This window comes from Bradysia coprophila (genome assembly GCF_014529535.1).
Source record: "Bradysia coprophila strain Holo2 chromosome IV unlocalized genomic scaffold, BU_Bcop_v1 contig_144, whole genome shotgun sequence".
Classification (NCBI taxonomy): Eukaryota; Metazoa; Arthropoda; class Insecta; order Diptera; family Sciaridae; genus Bradysia; species Bradysia coprophila.
The window spans coordinates 145,863-165,558 of record NW_023503373.1 but is presented as its reverse complement, the minus strand read 5'-3'; the positions used below and the strand labels follow the sequence as shown (position 1 = coordinate 165,558).

Below are 19,696 nucleotides of genomic sequence, written 5' to 3'. Positions count from 1 at the left end.
ACAATAGCAAATTTTTGTGCTTTGTGATTTAAAAATTAATTGATTTGTTAGGTAATGTAAATTTTCAAGCACGTTGCCTTTGAAAATATAAATCGTGTGAAGTGACAGAAGACCGACTTTCCGACAGCGTCAATTAGTGGCAGTTTTGTGAAATATCGCCTAAATCCACAATATATTTTACTACGCAAGTAACGGCAAGCCGGAAATGCACGTTCAGATTCAACGCTAGTTGGTTTGATGAGCAGCAGACACTCACCAGAAAGATTTTAAACACTTCAAGCATGGATGATACTCTAAATAGAGTACTGAAACTGAACAGTGTATTATACAAACGTAGAACACTATAAAAATATTTCCATGTAAAATAGAGTACTTTCTGCAGCCGACCACTATGATCATGCATGCGTGAAGTGCGTTGCTAGCCATCGTAGTTTTAAAAACGTCTTTTTCTGTGTTTGCAAATAATACGACATAAGAGAAAAACGTTAATTAATCCTATGTTTCAATGTTTATCTTATATTGCCATTATAGTAGTTTGAATCATACAAGTTGATCGATTTCAAAATTTTATAAAAAAAACACTGACAAAAAAGATTCGAACTCACCTGTTGCAGGTAACTTTGTCTCCAGGTAATATACAATAGCTGCCACAACTGTAGCGCCCCATGCAAAAAATACAGCTGCGGCAGATAATGTAGATTACCTGTAGACAAAGTTACCTCCAACAGGTGAGTTTTTCGAAACTTTTTTGTCAGTGAAAACTGGATTTTAAATTTCGGTACTAATCTCGTGATTTTTTGATCAATACCGGGATTCGGGACTGGGATTTTCCGGTACTGGTACCGGGATTGGTACCGGGATTGCATTCCCTATACCTAGGGTCATTATGAAGCGATATGAAAAATCGGTGATTTAGAGATTTGTAGCGAACTTGGTGTATATGTGAATTACAGATTATAGAAGCACGGCAAAATTTTATATAGACATCGGATATCGACAACAAATATGAACGATGAGCTTTGGTATGCATTGTATGTTAAAACAAAATGAAGTAAACGACTGTCATAAGCACTTGCGCTTTAAACAAAAGAAAGGAACAGATTGATTGAATTTTATCGCGATAGTTGACCTTTTTAAGAGTTTAAATGGTCTGTGTTGTGACTCACAACCCTAAGTGATTTCAATTACAAAACAGTTAGCAGAAAAAAAACAGAAAAACGTTGGACCTGCGAGTGATAATGATTTTGCAACAATGTTTCAGAGAAGACTTTAAATCGTGAAATGCAAAGACACTCGAAAAATTCTCGTTCGAATTTCTGATTATGACTGAACATTTGTGTTTAATTTAAAAAAATAATGAATTTCGTTTATAATGATATGTTTCATACAAAGTAGGTGTGGGTTTTTAAATGTGATGGTAGCAAAAAGCAGATAACGATTGTCCAAATCTTATCAATTCGTTAATTAAATAGAATGACTGAAAGGAACAGGTGAACATAATATTGTAAGTCAATTCGAATACTCGAATGACACTTAACAGATAATGGATTAAAATTCCGGTGATGCCTTTCACAAGAATTTTTTTAAATATTTTGAATTTATTTCAATGGTTTCTCCAAAGGAAATATTTTCGCACTTCAAGTTAAATTTTAGAATCATGAGCACAATATTAATTTTCAAGTTGATTATTATGCTGCCAGCAGCAACTCTTGGGTTTCCTAAAATTACGCATTTTGATTTAAATCAATTACATGACCGTAGTGTAATTATCCATTTATTCGAATGGAAATTCAGTGACATTGGACTAGAATGTGAACGATTTTTGGGTCCACAAGGATACGGCGCCGTGCAGGTTAGTATACAAATTATTGTGGAAATATTTGACTCTTCACAGTTCACAATTCAACATACAATCATAAGGTTTAAGCAGAAACTACAGCAACTGTCCATACTGTAGACTCGTTTTTTTAATCAGCTCTCACCAGCCAACGAACATTTAGTTGTTCAGGGTCATCCTTTTTGGGAACGATACCAACCTATTTCGTACATAATACAAACCAGATCCGGTAATTCTGACGATTTTCAAAATATGAGTCGGCGCTGCAATGAAAATGGAGTCCGCATCTATGCTGACGTTGTTCTAAATCACATGGCTGCAATTAATCCAAAGCCTATAATTGGATCAGCTGGTTCAATGGCAGATCCAGAGAATTTCAGTTATCCCAGTGTCCCATATAAATTCAATCATTTCAATAAGCCCTGCGATATTTTGGACTGGAATAATGAAACAGCCATGAGAAATTGCCAAGTAACTAAGGGATCGAGGGATTTGGATCAGACGCAAGAGTACGTTCGAAATAAGATTGTCGATTACATGAACGAGTTGATTCGCCTTGGAGTTTCTGGATTTCGCATTGATAGTGCAAAACACATGTGGCCATCTGATTTAGAAATAATATTTTCTCGCCTTAACAATTTAAATGTGGATTTTGGTTTTGCCTCCAATTCCAGACCGTTTATCTATCATGACCTAAAAGATTCCGGAACAGACACAGATACAATGGGTCGATGGGAATACACACACTTGGGAATGATAACGGAATTTGCTGTGCCAGGAGAGCTTGGGCGAGCTTTCCGAGGTAAAATCAAGTTAAAATATCTGAGAAATTTTGGTCCACAGTGGAATTTCTTGCCCTCGAAGTGTGCAATCGCTTTTGTAGAGGATCATGAACTGCAAAGAGGACTTGGTATGGGTAGTGGGCCGGATATTTTAACGAATAAAAATGGTAAATCGTATAAAATGGCAATAGCGTTTTTGCTCGCACACCCATATGGAACGGCTCGTCTGACAAGTTCTTACAATTTTCGTCATGTCGATGACGGTCCCCCATCAAATATGTTTGGTGAAATTGAGTCGCCTATCACCAGTGATAAAGACGATAGATGCCAACACGGATGGGTGTGTGAACATCGTTGGAACTCAATAGCAAACATGGTCAGATTTCGTAATGAAGTGTACGGCAGTAGTTACAGTAATTGGTGGGATAATAATGGAAAGCAGGTAGCTTTCAGTCGAGGCGAGAAAGGATTTACTGTTTGGAATCTTGATGACTACGATCTGAAAGAAAACATGCAGACTTGCTTGCCTGCTGGCACTTATTGCGATGTAATTTCTGGTACGAAAAATCAAAACAAATGCACTGGAACCAAGGTAGAAGTAAATGAGGAAGGTATTGCCCATATATTTTTGTCGAGTGATGATGCTAATGGAGTAATGGCAATTCATACCGGCGCTGTATTAGGGTAAATTTGATGCGGTAGAGAGATAGAAATGTTTACTGATTCGTTTCATTTTAGGAAAGTTTGCTTGAAATCTTCTTTCGAAAAAGTAATTTCAATGTATTGGAAAACGGACTGCTTTAAATATAGTTGGTTGTATGTCGAGCATGCTGTACACATTCCGGACATAAAATAACAGATTTAGTCGTAGCGTAAAATGTAAATATTACTACGAATAAAATGGTAACAAAAATATCGCCCTTACGGCTACGGCTTACGGCAGCTTGCAATTGAGAAGCGGAGAAGTCGCCGCCTCAAACAAGATTTCTAAGCAACACAACAACTGGAGGCCCTAACACCGTTCCCCCAGTCAAACAAAGATTTCTAAATAAATGGAATCTTGGCAATATCGGATAAACGTGATATTGAAAGATTTTCTAAATATTGTTCCATAGCACTGCTCCTAGGACGAAAACTCATTTTTTCATCGTCGAAAGGCTCCACATTTTAAAAACATGTATGCGTGTACGATTGCACACAGGTGCTAACGCATCACAATTTAGCTATACCCAAACGTCCTGGATAAGGACGCAAATAATGTTTGAACTACGCAGGATCTTCAATCAACCGGAACAACATTTGAATGAAAGTTTATTTTGTCCGAACTCGCGGCTTTGACGCTAGAGTTCTCGGCTCATAATCGAGAAGTCCTGTGTATAAATCCGCGGCTGGGCAAGATAAATTTTCTTTCATTTATGTCTATGTAATACATTTGTCCACTTCCCAATTATGAGTACAGACTTTCTCTTACCGAATTCGATTCCAGAACGCGTCTATCTAGTATCTAGCGCGTAAGTACCAAAAAAGTGAGACAAAATTAAATTTTTCAATTTTTGCTTTGTTTACTTGAAAGCTTGCTCCCACACTCATTACATTTTGTTGAGTGGAAACCATACTTAAAACAACAACATTTCGATACCTGTGTAATCATGTCCGGAGCGATAGCGGAGGACTTGACGCAGTCTAACTCCCAAAAAAAGAAAGAAGAAAATTTTTTGAGACGCGTCATCATGTCCGGAGCGATAGCGGAGAGACGCATCAACTACGTATAGCCGAAAATTTGAGCTTCTACCATTTGGTCTATATCACCACAAAACTTCTTTATCATATTCTCGCTTCAAATACGAGCAAAGCGAGCTATCACTCGACTATGTAGGTTTAAAATTACCGGAGATACATCATTTTGAAGTTGGTCATTTTTCATAGAACAAATTTTTCCAAACAATCAAAATCCTTCAACTTACTCTGGATGTTTCTATCTGTCTGTCTATCTATCTATCGATGGGCTATTTCGGAAAGTAGTTAATCAATCTCTATGAAATTTTGCAGGAGGCTCAGGTTGGACATCAAAATGAAAATGTGATACGCCATTACCCCAGGAAAAATAAAAATTTTGTTTTATTGGCCTCTGAGTGTGGTTTTTGAAAGTCTGAAACGCGTTTTTGGCTGTATCTCAGCTATATTGAAACCTACAGGGACCCTTCAAACGAAAGTTATTCGCGTGAATCGAATAAAAAAATAATCGAATAAATAAAAAATTGGTGCAGATCCGGTTGAGCTAGAGTGATCAGAGTGACCAAATTTTGAGCTACTCGAGCGTAGGATGAATATTTTTTGGCTTATGAGAGATAGAGATTCATTTTCTTCGGCAAAGTCTCAGAGTTTTACGACTTAGTAGAACAGAGGGGCATATGTCAAAAAGGTCGAAAGTTAGAAATGGGTGGGTCATTTAGAGTTTTAGAGTCATTTCTTGAATGGTGGCAGATAGAGAGTTAATTTCTTCTGCAAAGTCTCAGAGTTTTACGAGTAGAACAGAAGGACATATGTGAAAAATGCCAAAGTTGGAAAAGTGGGTCAATTACGTTTTTAGAGGTATTGCTTGAATGGTGGCAGATAGATAGTTACTTTCTTCGGCAAAGTCTCAGAGTTTTACGAGTGGAACAGAGGGGCATATGTGAGAAACGTCAAAAATTCGAAATGGGTGTGTCAATTAGGGTTTTCTTGAATGGTGACAAATAGACTTACTTTCTTCGGCAAAGTAGTAGGGGAAGTTGTGGCGATTATTTTGATGAATAGAACTTGGGGTCGCCGAGGTGATTAAGATGTTCAAAATGTTGGCCGAAATTTGCATTTGGCTATATCGATAAATCTTCACTCGAGTATCGTTTTGATGAATAGATTGCGGTCTAAATTTCAGGTTAAGGCCAGTTCATACTCGCATACATTTTTGCGATATATGCGACCATGAACTGGCCTTAAGAGCCCAAAACTTCTAAAATGAATGATATCCCAACAAAAATCTCTACGAGAAAAATGTGACGCAGTCTTTCAAATACAATTTCATCTGCCAAATAATTTTTACCAAAAAAATAATTGACTTAAAGCAACAAAAAATGTACCAAAAAATTCTGCGTCGCATTTGGCAGATAAATTTTCTCGTAGGTCTGTTCGTTAACATCTGCCACTTTGCGACGCAGATTTTCTTGGTAAAATTTTTGTTGTTTTAAGTCAAATATTTTTTTGTTAAAAATTATTTGGCAGATGATGGGGAAAACTAAGCCAGCTCGTTTGAACTAATTGGGTGTAAGATTTAATTTTTGAATTTTTGCGTAACGAAGCTGAAAGCGTCAACTCTAGCGATATCATTCATTTTAGAAATTGTATTTCAAAGACTGCGTCACACTTTTCTCGTAGAGATTTTTGTGGGGATAAATAACTATTTATGACTTTCACTTTATGTAAAAATTGATTAAATCATGTAAATTTATTACAACAGTATTACGTTCGAACTGAAATTGCGTAAAAAAATTGCGACTGTTTCAAAGTCCAATCCATCTATAAATTGATGATAAGTGGTGTATAATATCTATTTTTAAATTAAACAATTCACTGGTAGTGAATCGTAACGTCTTAGTTAATTAACGGTTTACGTACACACATGTCACCACCAAGTTCTAATTAATTTGCACGTTAAGTTTCACTGATAAAATAATAGCATACTGCACGAGTCGATCAAATTTAATTTACCTGCTTGAGGGACAGCAATCAAAATCACTGATCAAATTCATGCAAAGAAAATTTATGTTTTCTTTTTTATCCGAACAATATACAAGATAAAGCTGCCAAAAATTGATTTAAAAAGCAGAGCTTCACCACAATAATCGTTAGTGGTGATTTGCAGGTCCAACACATAATAGTGCCACGACAGTACATATTACATTCAACATGAAAAGTTTATTCGTACTTTTGCTAGTATTTGCGGGAGCTTTAGCTCAATTCAACCCATATTTCGCCGCAGGAAGGAATGGCATTGTCCATTTATTCGAATGGCGATGGGATGATATTGCTGCAGGTTAGTGAAATACAAGTTGTGCCATGCCTCGTTCTGGTAACAATCTTGCACATTTTTAGAATGTGAACGATTTTTGGCACCAAATGGTTTTGCTGGAGTGCAGGTATCACCAGTGAACGAAAACATAATAGTGAACAATCGTCCATGGTGGGAAAGATATCAGGTTCTAATACTAAATCGATCAACTTTACCCCATTTGACTAAAATTATTTCTATTAGCCAATTTCGTACCAACTTACTACTCGATCCGGCAATGAGGCTCAATTTAGAAGTATGGTTACACGTTGTAACAATGCGGGCGTTAGAGTTTATGTCGACGTTATTTTGAATCATATGTCTGCTGACAGTGCCAATCCAATAGGAACTGGAGGAAATAGGTAATTACGACACTTTCCGGTGTGACTAATTATTATTAAACAAAACTTCTTGTAGAGCCGATCCAGCAGCTAGAAGCTTCCCTGCTGTTCCATATTCAGTTACCGATTTCAATACTCCGTGCAGCATTGTCGATTATTCAGATCGTTACCAAGTGCGCAACTGTGAATTGGTTGGCCTACGCGATTTAAATCAAGCTGTACCGTGGGTACGTGATCGTCTTGTTGAATTTTTGGATAGATTGGTTGAAATTGGTGTAGCTGGCTTCCGCGTTGATGCTGCTAAACACATGTGGCCTGGAGATTTGGATGTGAGTTTTGATATTCCGACGCCTTTTTCACAAACCTGATAATTGTTTTCATCGCTTAGATTATTTACCGCAGAGTAAGAAATTTAAATACGGCTCAACACTTCCCAGCTAATGCTCGTCCGTTTATGTAAGTAACAATGATTATAAATGGGCGTTTCAGTGACAATTTAATTTTTCAGTACTCAAGAGGTTATTGATCTTGGTGGTGAAGGTATCTCAGCAACGGAATACACTCCAATGGGCACAGGTGACGTACACAAACCTATAGTAAAGACGAAAAGTTCATTTTGATCTATATTTAGTTACTGAATTCAAATATTCTGCTGAAATCGGAAGGGTGTTCCGTGGATACGATCAACTTCAACATCTCCACAATTGGGGAACTGGTTGGGGATTCTTACCTTCCCATCAAGCTTTAGGTATTTCATTACATAAATTTCTAAGGTAATATTCAAATGATTATCACATTACGGTTAGTTTTCGTCGACAATCATGATAATCAGCGTGGACACGGTGGTGGTGGAGCTAACGTATTAACCTACAAGCAAGCAAAACAATATAAAATGGCAACTGCTTTCAAGCTTGCACATCCTTTCGGAATCAAACGATTGATGAGTTCTTTCGCATTCACTAATGGTGATCAGGGACCACCACAAGACGCAAATGGTAATTTGATTCCACCTTCAATTCTTGCTGATGGCACATGTGGCAATGGCTGGGTGTGTGAACATCGTTGGAGACAAATTTACCAGATGGTTCAGTTCAGCAATATTGTAGGAACGGTTGCACTCTCAAACTGGTGGTCCAACAACAACAACCAGATTGCGTTTGCTCGGTCCGGTCGCGGTTTTATTGTGTTCAATAATCAGGCCGAGACACTCAACGCCAATCTTCAAACATCACTGTCTGCTGGCAGATATTGCGATATTATATCGGGACGTAATAATAATGGAGTCTGTACTGGTATTGCTATTGATGTTGCCGCTGGCGGAACTGCACAATTCACTCTTGCTGGTTCAGCATATGATGGTGTCATTGCTATTCATGTAGGAGCACAGTCAAGAATTTAAGAAATAGTTCACGTGTGACAATAAAATGTAATAAAAAATGCCAAGAAAATTTGCGAAATTTCTATTTTAAAATTTCAAACGCATTTATAACATGCATACAATACAATACGTGCAGCTTACATTCAATTTCATTTGAAGTGATTTATTACACAATTACCGTCTGTTTTCCCACTAACTGTTGTATATGCTCCGCTGACTTATGTTATGTATACGCTAACTTATTTCAGATCCGTGAAGTGAAGAGCTAACTTTTATTTTGACGCCGTCAAAGCGTCTTTTCGATTTTTGATAAATGTGCTAACTTGGGAATTCTCTTGTTCTACGATATTTTGAGAAATCTTCTCGCTTGTGAATTCTCCAAGTCTGCGGTATTTTGAGAAATCTTCTGTCTGGGCCTGGGGAATTTTATGGTTCTACGATATTTTGAACCGAGAAATTGCATTACAAAGTTAAGCTTTTTGTATGGCAATTGTTAAATTTGACCCATTTTGCAATGATGAATTTTACCAACCTTTGTTTGCTTGCGGCCAGTTTAAATTTTGATGAAATTTTGGGAGGTAAATTTTTCGGAATCGGAGCTTTGAGCGTCACCTTTTATGATATTAATACTTTTGTAAGTGAAGAATTTGCGCCACCCTTCCTACTCTGAGAGCTTTTTGTCTTATATAATTTTATAACAAAGTAAAGTTGGTAATAACTATACTCAGCCGAAAGATTTACACCGCTCGAGTTTGTTATTTCCAAAACTTTTAATCTCCACTAGTTAATATCTACTTGATATCAAATCCTAAGCAGTTAAAAACCTTCGATAGTTTTTGGTCTTTGACTGTAAATCTTCTACAAGTTCATTCTCTGGGAAATTCATTCTCAAAAAGATTTCTTTAAATATCGTAGAGCTAGGCAATTCCTAGGTCAGAAGATTTCTCAATATACGGCAGAACTAGATAATTCACAAGTTAGAAGATTTCTCAAAATATCGTAGAACTATAAAATTCGCCAGTCAGAATATTTCTCAAAAATAAAAAAAACGCTTTGGCTGCGTTAAAGTATGTTAGCGCTTCGCTTTATCGGAGCTGAATTAAGTTAGCGCTTTACTTTACCGGAGCTAAAATAAGTTAGCTTTCATTCGTCAAGGAAATATTTGTTTAGCGTGCGGTACGACAGTAAAACTATTGCTTCGAATATTTAGTTGTGATGCATGTTTTGACGATTGTGGCATCAAAAAGAGTTGGTGCCCCTGGAAAAAGTACAAAATATATTGATCGGAATACGTACCTCAAAATGATGTGATGTGGTGCTAAGCTCGAAAATTCACCTGCGACCTTTTCGAGATCTGTATCGAAAATACCTACTATGGCTTTCACTTTCTGTTAAAATTGATTAAATCATGTAAATTTACTACGACAGTACTACGATCGATTTTCGTAAAAAACGCGTAAAAAAATTACGACTGTTTCAAAGTCGAATTCTTCTACAGCTCGATGATAAGCAGTGATATAATATCTATTTTTAAATTAAACAATTCACTTGTAGAATCGTAACGTCTCAAATAATTAACAAACTAAACAATCCACATTTCATACGTAATGCATACTATATACTATACACTACACATGTTCTCTGTTCCACCAATTTCTAATTAATTTACACGTTTTGTAGTTTCACTGATAATAATAGCATACTGCTGGAGTCGATAAATAGTATATTGTGCACCATGTTGCACAAAGTCATTTTTGGTAGCACATAGCTACGAAGGACAAAGCTAGTTTCCTATTTAAGCTGAGAAAGTATGGTAACTCGTGCAACAAGGAGCACTCTATATTTTCTGCAATAACACATCGAAGAAAGCAATCATTAAAATAAATCAAAGAATCATTCCCGCTCCAATCAAGCCGTCTAACGCTGTCAAATGAAACAATGGCAAACAAGGCATCAGAACAGTCGGAGCGTTTGCTGCGACTTAGCCCCGTACAACCCGTAATCCTATTTCGTCAGCAACCATAATACGTCCGTAGCCCCAATAAGCCCGGAACCCTAATACGTCTACAACCCTCTAATGCGTCTGTTACCAAAATGCAAGTCAAGTTGGGCATTGTCAAATTTACTGAAACTGTTCATTTTTAAAATTGCGCATAGCGCAATTACGAAAGCCCGTACGAAGTACCTTTCAAATAAAACCAACAATTTACGACATTATTAGAGAAACCCAAAATTTTTTGCCAACTTTCCATTGGGTATTCAATTACCTCTCAAATGAAACAAAAACTAGCAAAATCGGTTGAGATTTACTCGATTTATGTGCAAAAAGCACTTAGGGCCGAGTAGCGGCCTTAGTGCAAGGGCCCAAATTTGAAACTTTTTTTGCCGTCATTCTATTCGGTATTCAATTACCTCTCAAATGAAACAAAAACTAGTAAAATCGGTTGAGATTTACTCGATTTATGTGCAAAAAGCACTTAGGGCCGAGTAGCGGCCTTAGTGCAAGGGCCCAAATTTGAAACTTTTTTTGCCGTCATTCTATTCGGCATTCAATTATCTCTCAAATGAAACAAAAACTAGCAAAATCGTATGAGATTTACTCGATTTATGTGCAAAAAACCATTAGGGCCTAGTAGCGGCCTTAGTCCAAGGGCCCTAATTTGAAACTTTTTTCGTCACGTTCTTTTCGGTATTCAATTACCTTCCATAAAAAACTAAATCTAGCAAAATCGGATGAGATTTACTCGATTTATGTGCAAAAAACACTTAGGGCCGAGTAACGACCTTTGAGCCCTCCCAACAAGCCCACGTTGCATCTTACCCAAAAACAATGTTCAGCAACTTTGTTCTACTCGTCAATACCTTTCATTTGATATATCACAAGCAGCTATTGCGTGCGTATTTCGGTAGATATCGTCGAAAGACTGAAAAACACCTATAGGGCCCTAGCTCTGGAGGGGCCGACCCTACCATGCCCATTTTCGAACTTGACCTTACTTTTGTCGATACCAATCGGGAAAAAAAAAGAATTTTGAAAAAAGGTTGTGATTTACTCAAGCTAGAGGGGTCACGGACGGACGGACGGACGGACGGACGGACGGACGGATGGACGGACGGACGGACGGACGGACGGACATTTTTTTTATTGCGGATTCGTCATCTATGAACATAACCGAATGCTTTGCCCTTACTGTCTGCTTCCAATTCGACGTGTTACAAACGGCATATTAATCTTATAAGCCCCCAGTACTTCGTACGGGGCTAAAAATACCATTTACGATCTAGACCGAAGAAAATTTCTGTCGTATTTCGATACATAGTTGCAAATTTTTAATTTGGATGGGACATCAATCAAAATCACAAATCAAACTCATGCAAAGAAAATTTATGTTTTCCTTTTTATCCAAGTAATCTAAAAGATAAAGCTGCCGAAGAATGCTTTAAAAAGCATAGCTCCAACACAATAATCGTTAGTGGTTATTTGCAGGTCCAACACATAATAGTGCCAGGACAGTACATATTACATTCAAAATGAAATCTTTATTCGTAATTTTGCTAGTAGTTGCGGGAGCTTTAGCTCAATTCAATCCACATTTTGCGGCAAACAGAAACGGCATTGTCCATTTATTCGAATGGAAATGGGCTGATATTGCTGCAGGTAAGTGAAATACAAGTTGTGCCATGTCTCTGTTCTGGTAACAATCTTGCACATCTTTAGAATGTGAACGATTTTTGGCACCAAATGGTTTTGCTGGAGTGCAGGTATCACCAGTGAACGAAAACATTTTAGTCAACAACCGTCCATGGTGGGAAAGATATCAGGTTCTGATTCTAAATCTATCAACTTATTCTTCATTTGACTGAAATCGTTTGTTTCCATTAGCCGATTTCGTACCAACTTACTACTAGATCCGGTAATGAGGCCCAATTTCGAAATATGGTCACACGTTGTAACAATGTGGGAGTTAGAATTTATGTCGACGTTATTTTGAATCATATGTCTGCTGACAGTGCCAATCCAATAGGAACTGGAGGAAATAGGTAGTTACAACACTTTCCGGTGTGAGTAATTATTCTTAAACAAAACTTCTTGTAGAGCCGATCCAGCAGCTAGAAGCTTCCCAGCTGTTCCATATTCAGTTACCGATTTCAACACTCCATGTGGCATTTATGATTATTCAGATCGTTACCAAGTGCGCAACTGTGAATTGGTTGGGCTTCGCGATTTAAATCAAGCTGTACCATGGGTACGTGATCGTCTTGTTGAATTTTTGGATAAATTAGTTGAAATTGGTGTAGCTGGCTTCCGCGTTGATGCCGCTAAGCATATGTGGCCTGGAGATTTGGATGTGAGTTTTAATATTCTGGGTCATTTTTTGGAAATGATTTTGAAAATAATTTTTGGTTTCGTAGATCATTTACCGCAGAGTAAGAAATTTAAATACGGCTCATCACTTCCCAGCTAATGCTCGTCCGTTTATGTAAGTATAACTGAACCGAAATTAGCGTTTCAGTGACTCTTTAATTTTTTAATTTTTCAGTACTCAAGAGGTTATTGACCTTGGTTTTGAAGCTATCTCAGCATCGGAATACACTCACATGGGCACAGGTAATTTATTCAGAAGTCAAAAAAAGAGAAAAATTTCATTTCGATCTTTTAGTTACTGAATTCAAATATTCCGCTGAGATCGGAAGAGTCTTCCGTGGACACGATCAACTTAGATGGCTTCAAAATTGGGGAACTGGATGGGGATTCTTACCTTCCCATGAAGCTTTAGGTATTTCATTGAAAAACTTTCCAGGTAAAAGGTAAAATTCAAATGACTAACACATTCATTACGATTAGTTTTCGTCGACAATCATGATAATCAGCGTGGACACGGTGGTGGCGGAGCTAATGTCTTAACTTACAAGGAATCCAAACAATATAAAATGGCAACTGCTTTCAAGCTTGCTCATCCTTTCGGAATCAAACGATTGATGAGTTCTTTCGCTTTCAGTCATAGCGATCAGGGACCACCACAAGACGCAAACGGCAATTTGATTTCACCTTCAATTCTTGCCGACGGTACGTGTGGCAATGGCTGGGTGTGTGAACATCGTTGGAGACAAATTTACCAGATGGTTGAGTTCAGCAATGTCGTAGGAACGGTTCCCATATCAAACTGGTGGTCTAACAACAACAACCAGATTGCATTTGCTAGGTCCGGTCGCGGTTTTATTGCGTTCAATAATCAGGCCGAGACACTCAACGCCAATCTTCAAACATCACTGTCTGCTGGCAGATATTGCGATATTATATCGGGACGTAATAATAATGGAGTCTGTACTGGTATTGCTATTGATGTTGCCGCTGGCGGAACAGCACAAATCACTCTTCCTAGTTCGGCTTATGATGGTGTCATTGCTATTCACGTAGGAGCACAGTCAAGAATTTAAGAATTTGTTTGAAGATACAATTAATTAAAAAAAAAAACAAAAAAAACGAAATTTCTGCTTCACCAAGGCATTTTTAGTATGCCAGTTTCGAATTCACCCTACTGCCTACTATGCATGTGTCCATAGCTTAGAGTAATTATACCTTTTAATAACAGTATTTTACTTGCCACCCGAAGGTGACAAGAACACTCTTTTGAGAGACAAAAGATTGAATTTGCGTTCCTGATGCCATAAAACTGAATTTGCGTTCTTGATACCATTTTCAGCAGATCAGTACAAACAGATTGCTAAAGTCATTCTGACCATTCGCGTGGTTAACGCATGTCTAAAATTGAAAATAAACTCTCGAAACAACAAGGCAAATCTTTGTCCATAGTCCAGTTAAAACGCGTAGCCGTTAACGAAAACAAAAACAAAAGAAAAATGGTCAGTCAAGTCTTTCCCTAGAGTACCTAAAGACGCCGTTTCGTCCTGCTGATCTCAAAATTCACTAGTTCACTTCCATAAAATTGCCGTCAGTTTTATGTGGAAACAGTACACTGGTTTTAATAACAGTATTTTACTTGCCACCCGAAGGTGACTAGAACACTCTTTTGAGAGACAAAAGATTGAATTTGCGTTCCTGATGCCATAAAACTGAATTTGCGTTCTTGATACCATTTTCAGCAGATCAGTACAAAAAGATTGCTAAAGTCATTCTGACCATTCGCGTGGTTAACGCATGTCTAAAATTGAAAATAAACTCTCGAAACAACCAGGCCAAATCTTTGTCCATAGTCCAGTTAAAACGCGTAACCGTTAACGAAAACAAAAACAAAAGAAAAATGGTCAGTCAAGTCTTTCCCTAGAGTACCTAAAGACGCCGTTTCGTCTCGTCCTGCTGATCTCAAAATTCATTAGTTCACTTCCATAAAATTGCCGTCAATTTTATGTGGAAACAGTACACTGGGGGACTCGTCAGGAACGACAGTGTCGAGAATTTTGTGACCATATGCGCTCTACGGTAAGGTCTTTTAGTTTCGGTTTTACTTGCAGTTCAACAAATAAATTAACAGAGAATTTTCTGATAATCTATTTGATTGTAAACCACAAGGAATACTTAAACATCAATCGCAAAAGCTGCAACGTAATCGGAACGGGAATCGAAATGATGTTCACGTTATGAAATAAGTTCATCCAGCTGAAGTCTGGCACTCTCCTTTCATTCCTTTCAGACACGAAACTTTGTTACGGTCATTTAGGGGTCTGCGTGGTCGGTTGGATCGGCGGGATATTACGGAATATTTGCGAAACGAAATTCAAGAAATTATGCAAGCAGAGCCGGATTAACCCATGGGCAAAGTGGGCCCGGCCGAGGGCGCTGGGAAAATAGAGGCGCTGAGAAATTAAATTTTTTCGACAGTGTAATCATTTCACGTTCAACATAAGTCATGCACAAATCAACGTCGATTAAAAAAAATTCGCGCTCGCTTCGCTTGCGTCTGCACATTACATTCTTGGGGTAAATGTGAGCTACAAGAAATGCATATATACATCTAACTTGATATTTTTGAATAATACACGCACATCGACTAACCCAAGGCTGTTCGTATTTGGTTATTTAAAGCGTTTTTATGATGGTCCTGCTATAGAAAAGTTGAACTTTGAGGCTTCTGGCTGAAGACACTATAAATAATTTTCAGTAACCATTCCATTGCTTCATTTTCGTCAGCCGCCGGTGATAGTCGGATGATGGAAAGCTTTTAGCTCATGAGGAATTTTCGAAAATTTTGTAAATTCCTCATGAGCTGAAACCTGCTCATGATCGCCGGACAACGGGAGTTTGGAACAAATAAAGCAGCTGGAAAAGCTGCAGAACAAATCCGTTTCCGCCCATTGAAAATTGTTCATGGCATATATTCGCGATTTTTTTTTGTCGAAATCCAAGGCCAATTACCTAAATTTCAAGATCTAACACTTTCAGAGTGAAGACAAAGGATCATTCTAGAGTGACCTAAACTTCAATACCTTTGGGATCCCGAGTCCTAGATCCTTGAAATTGCTTCAACGCAAGTCGTTTTTTCCGAATCATGACCCTACCCAACGCACTGCTCCTAGCATGAACATAAGAAATATTTGGAGGCTGATGAAGTCACAGTAGGCACTGCGTTTCTTTCGTGAAGATAGGTGACTTGTTTTAGTTGTGTGAGTTCAAACACACAATACAATCAATCTTAAGCGGTAGCTCTCATCACAAAAGCCTCCAAATTCGACGTTTGTCAAAGTAGTGTTCATGCTAGGAGCAGTGCGTTGCCTTACCAAGTAGAGTAAATCTCGCAATATAATGAAACTGTAACAGTATCACAAATATTATGTCAAAAATTCACGTTTTTTTCTTGGTTCTTCCTCACAACGCGTTCATGTTCTAACGATCTTCGAAGGGAAGTGAAAAGTGATAATAATGAGAGGACATTCAAGTGTAAATTGAAAGAACACCTGAATGAAACTATAGAATTGTGATGTAAATTTGAATTGTAGTGTTAATTTTTCAATGTCTGTGATTATGGAACTTTGTATTTGAAAATAGCTATTTGCTAAATAAATTTGTTTGATTTGATTTGTTCTTCAAGAAGAATTTCAAGAAAAAATTGTTTCGGATTCATTCTACAAACTTCAAACTTAAAATCCCGAAAAATACGAGCGAAACCTTTTTATAACTTTACTTGATTTTTGTTTGTGGGAAAGTTTTGCGAATTAATCACGAAAACTCTGGTTATATCATATATCTCTCATTCATATATGGTTATATGTTATCATAAGCTTGCCACCTCGCCTCGCTCGCCGTTTCTTAGAAAATAATATTCTTGAGGAAATGTTGAAAACATTTTATTTGATTTGGTTGACAATGTAGGAAACATTGTTTCCGAAACAATTTCTTTAATAAATTTTTCATGCGGCGCTGCAAGGCTCGTTGCCCAGGGCGCTGTAAATGCTAATCCGGCCCTGTATGCAAGACAATCAATGAATATTTTTCGAAGGACAAAGACATGTTTGCTAGACATCTATCACATCAATTAAAGTTTGAACCATTCGTCGTACCAAGGATATATGGTTGTTTTAAAATCAATAAAGAAAATGTTCCTGTCCGACCAATCATTAGTTCAACAAATTGCATGGGGAAAGAACTATCGAAATGGTGCCTACGAAAACTGAAAGTCATCGCAGATCATCTAGGAGAGTTCCAGGTGACGAACAGCCAAGATCTGTACAAGAAAATTGCTGGTAAAAAATTGAATCAACGACATGTACTTGTATCGTGGGACTACGTTAACATGTTCACCAATATTCCATTTTCGAAAACCAAGAAAATAATCCGCCAATTTTATCACCTCATTAAAAACGAAACTACTATGCCGGTAGACGTGTTTTTGGAAGCTATATCATTTCTGGTAGAAGATTGCTCATATTTCTCTTATGAAGACAAAATTTATCGGCAAATAAAAGGCTTAGCAATGGGCAATTCGTTATCGCAGATACTAGCAGAAATTACAACAAGTTTTTTCATCAAAGAAGCAATAACGAAAATCGACGACAGTTGGATCAGCTTCATATACAAATACGTTGACGACATCATTGCAGCAATTGATTAAGCTGCCAGCGGACTTACGCCGTTTAGCACTCCGTTTACGAGTGAACAATAGAAGCTCCTCCCACATTCTCTTGTTAAAACGTAAACGGAGAGCTAAACGGCGTTAGTCCGCTGGCAGCTTTACGATAAGATCGATTTATTGGAAGAAGCCATTTCGAGCCAACAGAAAGGTCTAAAATTAAAAATACAGAGAGAAGACTCAAACAACGAAGTGAATTATTTGAATCTAACCGTCGGACGATATGAAAATGAAGACAACCGAATACATTTGCGTTTCTGGCAAAAAGATTGTAGCTCAAAACGAATACTCGATTTTCACTCCTTCCACCCGGAGAAGACGAAATGGAACGTTACTCAAGAATTCGTGAAGAATGCTTTGAAAGTGTCGTCTGCTGAACATTGGACGGACGTAATAAAGACAGTGAAGTTCACTTTGCGCAACAGTAATTACCCCAACAAGTACATAGACAAACAAGTACACATAGCACAAGATTTATTAGGGGAAGTCGTCACGTATTCATCGATCGGCGAAACCGATTTTGATGCAGCCGAATTAATCAAAAATTATGATTCAAAAATCAACGAAAGATCTTCATCCACTAAAAAGAAACAAAACCCACAAATCTCTGCAAAGAGGTACATTTCCCATCCGTATCATCCACCGGCCTCTAATTTCACCTCAAGGACTATTCGAAAATTGAAACTACCGAATGTTGTGTTGGCTCCAACGATTATAAAGAATAATAGAAAACTGATCATGACGAATCTCAAAGACAAAAGAAATTTGAAATGCATAACAAACTCTACATTCGTGGAACGGTGCAATGATTGTGATTTCAAAAAGATTCTCCAGACCAGTGAACACGATATTGAGCGAACCGTTAAACATCATTTATTTAACCAAAATTCAGAATTAGCAAGACATTGTAACAACTACCAACATACGATCAACTCAAACGTCCCGAAGAAGGATATTAAGACAAAGTGGGATACGACACTAGCTGGAAATATTTGCGTGTAATCGAGCAATCTGTATTAAATGTAGAAGTCAACGATATGAAAAACGAATTAAATTAGTCAAGTTTGAATCGACTTATGTCAGTGTTTAACCGTTTACAGCCCTGGAAATTCAATTCAATAATAACCGAACTATCGACCGTAAATTTGCTGCGTACGGTATAATTTCGTGGCAGCGGAAATTCCAGTGCAGATTTCGTGGTGGTGAAGGCATTAATTTTATTTTCGTGGTGGTGAAAGATCCAGCTCAGTTCATCCTAACCCGTCACTGCTAAAATTCCATTAATTCCATACGGCATTGTTTGACAATCAATTGCGTGCCGTGCTGTTCCAGAAGCCGCGCCGTTACGAAGAATTTTCCGCATAGCTGTAGCTTTCAATTCCGTGCTGGTGAATGTCATGAAGATTTTCGAAGATGCACAAGGTATGCGATCTCACTGTGTTTGTGTTTGTTTTAAAGAGTTATTTCTGCGAGCGAAGCTCCTCACGATCATGCCTCCATCTGCATTAGAAGTGGGTTTCTGTTCTATTAAGATTTCTTCATCGCAATTAGGCCCTTTCTATGATATTATAGACTTTTTCCATTCAAGTGGCTTCTAATAATGTTTCAAGAGAAAGCCACTCAACTGTCTTGTGAAAGGACGTAGCGGAACAACTGACGAGTGCTAGCTTGCCTAGCCATGACCGCCGTTACAAAGTGTCCTGAGGTCGAAACAGTGTCTTCGTCTCGATAGGAAATCCTATCACTATCACTGAACGTGATAATTAGAGGGATGGGAAGAGAATATAATCTCTGTTAATCGTACCAGTATGACTGAACGCGTTTAGCTATTATTTTGGTAGGCATTTCAGATATAAGAACAGAATTTGCGTTTGAATGATAAAAGGCGTGAATGAATGAATTTAAAATCAAGGATTCTTCGAGTAAACTCATTTGTTAATTAAGTGTCTGATAATGAATGATCAAAAAAGGACCCCGCCGATCCAACCGACCACGCAGACCCCTAAATGACCGTAACAAAGTTTCGTGTCTGAAAGGAATGAAAGGAGAGTGCCAGACTTCAGCTGGATGAACTTATTTCATAACGTGAACATCATTTCGATTCCCGTTCCAATTACGTTGCAGCTTTTGCGATTGATGTTTAAGTATTCCTTGTGGTTTACAATCAAATAGATTATCAGAAAAT

At 37.8% G+C, this 19,696-nt stretch overlaps 3 protein-coding genes and 1 long non-coding RNA gene across 5 annotated transcripts; all 4 read left to right on the top strand.

The window, feature by feature from the left end:
* Nucleotides 1-1,242: 1,242 nt before the first annotated feature.
* On the top strand, nucleotides 1,243-19,696 carry LOC119071120. Its single transcript, XR_005086596.1, has 3 exons — nucleotides 1,243-1,254; nucleotides 17,659-17,662; nucleotides 19,560-19,696. It is a non-coding gene; the product is annotated as an uncharacterized LOC119071120 (long non-coding RNA).
* Nucleotides 1,443-3,534, top strand: LOC119071111 (alpha-amylase-like). 2 transcript variants are annotated; one of them, XM_037175757.1, is made up of 3 exons: nucleotides 1,443-1,852; nucleotides 1,976-3,303; nucleotides 3,363-3,534. In XM_037175757.1, exons 1-3 carry the CDS (start codon nucleotides 1,607-1,609, stop codon nucleotides 3,421-3,423), a joined length of 1,635 nt encoding a protein of 544 aa, XP_037031652.1. In that variant the 5' UTR covers nucleotides 1,443-1,606; the 3' UTR covers nucleotides 3,424-3,534. The 2 variants fall into 2 exon arrangements, with proteins under 2 accessions (XP_037031652.1, XP_037031651.1); XM_037175756.1 differs by having other exon boundaries at nucleotides 1,472-1,852; nucleotides 3,358-3,534.
* On the top strand, nucleotides 6,508-8,482 carry LOC119071115 (alpha-amylase A-like). Its single transcript, XM_037175764.1, has 8 exons — nucleotides 6,508-6,691; nucleotides 6,751-6,854; nucleotides 6,911-7,068; nucleotides 7,124-7,376; nucleotides 7,436-7,503; nucleotides 7,556-7,623; nucleotides 7,679-7,795; nucleotides 7,854-8,482. The coding sequence occupies exons 1-8, from the start codon at nucleotides 6,565-6,567 to the stop codon at nucleotides 8,444-8,446; spliced, it is 1,488 nt and encodes a 495-aa protein (XP_037031659.1). The 5' UTR covers nucleotides 6,508-6,564; the 3' UTR covers nucleotides 8,447-8,482.
* On the top strand, nucleotides 11,887-13,910 carry LOC119071116 (alpha-amylase A-like). The gene is made up of 8 exons (XM_037175765.1): nucleotides 11,887-12,083; nucleotides 12,144-12,247; nucleotides 12,309-12,466; nucleotides 12,522-12,774; nucleotides 12,839-12,906; nucleotides 12,967-13,034; nucleotides 13,087-13,203; nucleotides 13,272-13,910. The coding sequence occupies exons 1-8, from the start codon at nucleotides 11,957-11,959 to the stop codon at nucleotides 13,862-13,864; spliced, it is 1,488 nt and encodes a 495-aa protein (XP_037031660.1). The 5' UTR covers nucleotides 11,887-11,956; the 3' UTR covers nucleotides 13,865-13,910.

Excerpts from the sequence above, each read along its gene's own strand:
- LOC119071111 (XM_037175756.1), top strand. The coding sequence starts at position 1,607 with ATGGTTTCTCCAAAGGAAATATTTTCGCACTTCAAGTTAAATTTTAGA. Across the intron at positions 1,853-1,975 it reads AAGGATACGGCGCCGTGCAG|CTCTCACCAGCCAACGAACA; the intron begins GTTAGTATACAA and ends TTTTTTAATCAG. Across the intron at positions 3,304-3,357 it reads CATACCGGCGCTGTATTAGG|GAAAGTTTGCTTGAAATCTT; the intron begins GTAAATTTGATG and ends GTTTCATTTTAG.
- LOC119071115 (XM_037175764.1), top strand. The coding sequence starts at position 6,565 with ATGAAAAGTTTATTCGTACTTTTGCTAGTATTTGCGGGAGCTTTAGCT. Across the intron at positions 6,855-6,910 it reads CATGGTGGGAAAGATATCAG|CCAATTTCGTACCAACTTAC; the intron begins GTTCTAATACTA and ends TATTTCTATTAG. Across the intron at positions 7,377-7,435 it reads TGTGGCCTGGAGATTTGGAT|ATTATTTACCGCAGAGTAAG; the intron begins GTGAGTTTTGAT and ends TTCATCGCTTAG.
- LOC119071116 (XM_037175765.1), top strand. The coding sequence starts at position 11,957 with ATGAAATCTTTATTCGTAATTTTGCTAGTAGTTGCGGGAGCTTTAGCT. Across the intron at positions 12,248-12,308 it reads CATGGTGGGAAAGATATCAG|CCGATTTCGTACCAACTTAC; the intron begins GTTCTGATTCTA and ends TGTTTCCATTAG. Across the intron at positions 13,035-13,086 it reads ATACACTCACATGGGCACAG|TTACTGAATTCAAATATTCC; the intron begins GTAATTTATTCA and ends TCGATCTTTTAG.